Source organism: Camelina sativa, chromosome 4 (assembly GCF_000633955.1).
Source record: "Camelina sativa cultivar DH55 chromosome 4, Cs, whole genome shotgun sequence".
In the NCBI taxonomy this organism is placed as follows: Eukaryota; Viridiplantae; Streptophyta; class Magnoliopsida; order Brassicales; family Brassicaceae; genus Camelina; species Camelina sativa.
In genome coordinates, this window is record NC_025688.1 from 19226602 (window position 1) to 19231867 (window position 5266).

General features: G+C 47.3%; 2 protein-coding genes across 2 annotated transcripts in view; one reads left to right on the forward strand and one right to left on the reverse strand.

Annotated features, from left to right (window-relative positions):
• LOC104781223 (serine/threonine-protein kinase prp4-like) overlaps positions 1–1918 on the reverse strand; it is a 3728-nt gene extending 1810 nt beyond the window's left edge. The window contains exons 1-2 of the mRNA XM_010505833.2: positions 1558–1918; positions 184–1377 (exon numbers count right to left, since the gene is read on the reverse strand). Of these exons, the coding sequence (XP_010504135.1) occupies positions 184–1294 (1111 nt within the window). The 5' untranslated portion in view covers positions 1295–1377; positions 1558–1918. The remainder of the gene's footprint in view (positions 1–183; positions 1378–1557) is intronic.
• LOC104781222 (histone H2B.4-like) overlaps positions 1647–5266 on the forward strand; it is a 5953-nt gene continuing 2333 nt past the window's right edge. The window contains exon 1 of the mRNA XM_010505832.1: positions 1647–2027. Within this exon, the coding sequence (XP_010504134.1) occupies positions 1735–2027 (293 nt within the window). The 5' untranslated portion in view covers positions 1647–1734. The remainder of the gene's footprint in view (positions 2028–5266) is intronic.

Below are 5266 nucleotides of genomic sequence, written 5' to 3' on the forward strand. Positions count from 1 at the left end.
GTTCAGATTCTTCAGCTTTTGTGTCTTTTGCCCGCACCACGGTAGAGAAGACACCTTTTCCATGAGTAGCCATGATTTCATATCTGTTATCAAGTAGTTCACCAAGTTGATAACTGTAATAACCTTCTGAATCATCCCAATTATCATTGAGTCCACTCCTTACAAAAGGAAGAAGGCCATTACCTTTACGAGTACCAGCAGCTGGAGACTCACCAAAGATATCATCAATGAACATGTCACTCTTTGGGCTGTCTTCCCCAAGCCCTACGGAAGCTAGTGTCCTATCTGATGAGTCTGATATTACAAGCCGCGCAGGTGATTCACAAACTGCCGATGATAGCTTGGCGACTTCATTATCTACGACATCAATACCCACCTCAGGTTTAGCTTTTTTAACTGTAGAAGCAACATGCCCTAGAGTACCACCACTTCCAAGAGCATCTGCCACAATAGAGGACTGCTCCAACTCTTTCTTACGTTTCTCCAATATCTCTTGCGTTTTCCTCCTGCTTTGCTGGATTCTTTTCAGGTCTTCAGCTTCTTGATCAAAAAACCAAACAAGATCTTCACCGTTATCATCATTGCCATCAGTTTTGGACCTTTCTCCGTTAGGATCATGGCCCTCCTTTAGATCAGAACTTGAGCTTCTTATCTCTAAGTCATCCTCTGCATCATGTCTTGAGTGTTTTTGCGTCACTTCACCATATCCATCAGTTTTGGACCTTTCTCCGTTAGTATCATGGCCTTCCTTTAGTGAACTTGAGCTTCTTATCTTTAAGTCATCCTCTGCACCATGTCTTGATGAGTGTTTTTGCCTCACTTCACCATATCCATCATCAACACTTTTATGCTTCTCCCGATCACTCTCCAACTCTCTCCTTCCTCTATCCCTATCTTTTTCTCTCCGTCTCTCTCTTTCATTCTCCCTCCTCGCCTCTCTACTAGTACTCCTGGCTTTATCTCTACTCCTCCCGCCTCTGTCGTTGTCTCTATCCCTCTCTCCTCTGCTACTATCTCTCTGATCAGTACTGCTTCTTCCCCTCACTAATCTCTTGTTCGAAATCTCCCCTTCCTCCATCTCAAGTTCACCACCGTTCCCAACTCCGGAAGGATCCGGAGAAACATACTCTTCATCGATGTATTGAACTTTATCATCATCACGATGGTGACTGTGTTGATGCTTGTGATGATGATGGTGCTTGTACCGCTTCGAAGATTTAACGACTTCATCAGACGAAGAAGACGACCGACGACGCTTGCGGTGGTTTGATTCCACATGCTTATCGCTCCCCATCAGATAGTCGGAAAAAAGTGTTAAACAATCGCAAAGTTAGGGTTTAGCTTCGATTTTGTCGCGGGCTCTCAATTTGTGTATCCCTGTAACAACAACAAGACTTTCCATAAATCGTCACCTAATTTATAGAAACAAGTTTACACAGAAGGCAAATTAAAATCGGAACCGTCTATTTTTAAACCCATAATGCCACGAAAGTAAGGGCCCAGGCCCGTCAAGAATAATGATTATAAGAAATCATGTCCGTTCATTTAAAACCTTACCGATGAATGACACGTTATCAATCCGCGTGAAACTTAAGTAACCAATGAAAAGCCTCTATATAAAAATCGCTGCTCTCTCATTCATCTCTTCATTGACTAGTCTTTGATTTCATTTTACTCTTCAAACAAAAATTCTCAATTTCGTTAGTTTCTCTCTAAAGACTAAAGTCATCATCAATGGCACCAAAGGCGGCGGAGAAGAAACCGGCAGAGAAGAAGCCGGCAGGAGAGAAAGCACCGGCGGAGAAGCGACCAAAGGCGGAGAAGAAGATAACGAAAGAAGGAGGAAACGAGAAGAAATCGAAGAAGAAATCGAAGAAGAGCATAGAGACGTACAAGATCTACATCTTCAAGGTCCTGAAGCAGGTTCATCCCGACGTCGGGATCTCTGGAAAAGCGATGGGGATCATGAACAGTTTCATCAACGACATATTCGAGAAACTCGCCCAGGAATCGTCTAAGCTCGCGAGGTACAACAAGAAGCCGACTGATACGTTGGTCCCTCTTCAAAGCCAAGAGATTGTAAAACAGAACACAAGGTATTTGATTGGTAGTTAAAGACTACCTATTTTTGGTTTTTTTCATTGATTAAATAGACAAACGAATACAAGGAAGCAAATAACTGAAAACAGAAAGTGGAGTTACTAACTCCTACAAAACAGGAAATAGAAAGTGGAGAATGTGATCCTTCGATCAAGGAAGACCACGTCCCTTATTTGCGAAACTGAAACAAAGAAGCAGCAAGACTTCGTCAATCCAAGTACTTGCTGTTAGGCTTACGTGTCCGACTTGATCGTCTAGCTGGCGCCCCCTCATCCTCACTCTGCTTCTTACTTTGAAACCTATCAATACTCCCGCCCTCTAACAGAACCTTGTCTTCAAGGTTCATCGAAAAATCTGGAAAACTTGCGTGGAGCTGAGTAGCGTCTTCCCACGTCGCCTCTTCAATAGGTAGCTGATGCCAACGAATCAACACCTCGGGTTTGCGCTTTGCCCCAATCTGAATCATGCGGACAGAGAGAACTTTTGCCGGCTCCAAATAAAAGACGCCATTGTCACGAAGTGGAGGAAGTTCCACCGCCACTAGATCATCTTCCCCTACCCGCTTCTTCAACAAGGAAACATGAAACACAGGGTGAATCCGGGAACCCTCCGGCAGCTTCAAGCGGTAAGCGACCATACCAATGCGTTGCTCCACCTGAAAAGGACCAAAATAGCGATTGGCGAGCTTTTGGCAAGAACGGCGGAGCACGGACTATTGGCGATAAGGGTGCAGACGCAGAAAGACCCAGTCTCCGACTTGAAATTCAACATCGCGACGTTTGCGGTTGGCCGACTGTCTCATACGGTTATTGGCAGCCTCCAAATGTCGTTTCAGCTCACCCAAAACCTCATCTCTCTCTCGCATCTGAACATCAATCTCAGCAAAGGAGGAAGAGCCGAGTTCATACCGTGGCAGCTGTGGTGGTGGGCGGCCGTAGAGAGCTTCGAACGGTGTCATACCAGTGGAAGAGTGGTAGGACGTGTTGTACCAGTACTCTGCCCAAGGAAGTAGGCCACTCCATTGCGTCGGATGGTGCTGAACAAAGCAACGAAGGAACTGCTCAATACACCGGTTAACCACCTCTGTTTGTCCATCTGTTTGAGGGTGGTAAGCGGTGGACATGCGCAGCTTGGTGCCCGACATCTTCCAGAACTCCTTCCAGAAGTTACTCAAGAAAACCGGATCCCGATCACTGAGAATTGAGCGTGGAATGCCGTGGAGTTTGATGATGTTGGCGACAAATTTTGTGGCTACACTCGCAGCTGTATAAGGATGAGTCAAGGGAATCAAATGAGCAGACTTACTTAACCTGTCAACGACCACCAAGATAGACGTGAACTTGTTGGAAGTTGGCAACCCATCCACAAAGTCCATAGAAACATCCTCCCAGACTTGGCACGGTATCGGCAAGGGTTGGAGAAGACCAGCGGGTGACATTGTCTGAGACTTAGCACGCTGGCAAGTGTCGCACCTGCTCACATACTCCATGATCGTCTTGTGCATACCCGGCCAATAAAACTGGCGAGAGAGACGCTTAAACGTGCGGAGCACGCCAGAGTGGCCCCCTTGTGGTGTATCATGATGCTCATGGAGGAGTTGGCTAATAAGCGGCGATGTGGGTGGAATAACCACTCGGTTATTGTAGCACAACAACCCTTCTCGCCAACTGTATGGCTGACCAGGCTTGGTGGTTGTTGTTGCCCCAATACGAACCAAGTACGGGTCTGTTTTGGCCAATTCATGCAGAGTCTCCCAGATAGACGCATACGGAACCANCCAACGAATCAACACCTCGGGTTTGCGCTTTGCCCCAATCTGAATCATGCGGACAGAGAGAACTTTTGCCGGCTCCAAATAAAAGACGCCATTGTCACGAAGTGGAGGAAGTTCCACCGCCACTAGATCATCTTCCCCTACCCGCTTCTTCAACAAGGAAACATGAAACACAGGGTGAATCCGGNGTTTTGCCTGGACGGTACACTATCTCGTAATCGTACCCCACCAATTTGCTCATCCACTTCTGCTGTTCTGGTGTGAGGATTCGTTGCTCCAACATGTAACGAAGACTTTGCTGATCTGTTTGGATTGTAAAGCGTCGACCCAATAGGTATGGCCGCCACAACCGGATTGCGATGAGGATAGCCAACATCTCCCTAGCGTATGTGGACCATGCCTTCTTTGACACGCCCAGTGACCTGCTCATGAAGGCAATAGGTTGATCGTTTTGAGACAGAACCGCACCAATACCTTCACTAGAGGCGTCTGTTTGTATCACGAAGGGTTGAGTAAAGTCAGGCAGTGCGAGGGTTGGTGTCATCGTCATTGCTGTTTTGAGCTTCAGGAAAGCATCCTCTGCTTCCGACCCCCAAGTGAACTGTCCCTTGCGCAGAAGGTTGGTAAGTGGCCGTGCAATGAGACCATAGTCTCGCACAAATTTGCGATAGTAGCCGGTGAGGCCCAAAAATCCACGCAGCTCCGTCACCGTGGTGGGAACTGGCCACTCTAACATCGCTTGCACCTTGGACTGATCCACCTTGACTCCTGTAGTGGAGATGATATGACCCAAGTACTCCAGCTCCCGCCTACCGAAATCACATTTTTTAAACTTCACCGACAAGCCATGGTGGTGGAGGAGACTGAAAACCTCACGGACATGTTGAAGGTGCGACGTCCATGTCGGGCTATAAACGAGGATGTCGTCAAAAAAAACCAACACCGACTTGCGCATCAAGGGATGAAAGATCTCGTTCATCAATGCTTAGAACGTAGATGGTGCGTTGCATAGACCAAAGGGCATGACGAGGTACTCGTAATGACCGTTGTGTGTGCGGAATGCCGTCTTGTGGACGTCAGAAGGGTGCATTTGCACCTGGTGATACCCCGCAGTGAGGTCAAGCTTTGTAAAAAATGTCGCTCCGTGCAGTTCGTCGAGCATGTCCTCAACAGTTGGAATGGGGAAGCGGTCTTTTATGGTAGCTGCGTTGAGTGCCCGGTAGTCTGTGCAAAAACGCCACGACCCATCCTTTTTCTTGACCAGCAGAACCGGCGATGAGAACGGACTGCAACTCGGACGAATGATTCCAGATGTGAGCATCTCCGAGACTTGCTTCTCAATCTCCTCCTTCTGAAAATAAGCATAGCGATACGGCCGGACATTGACTGGGT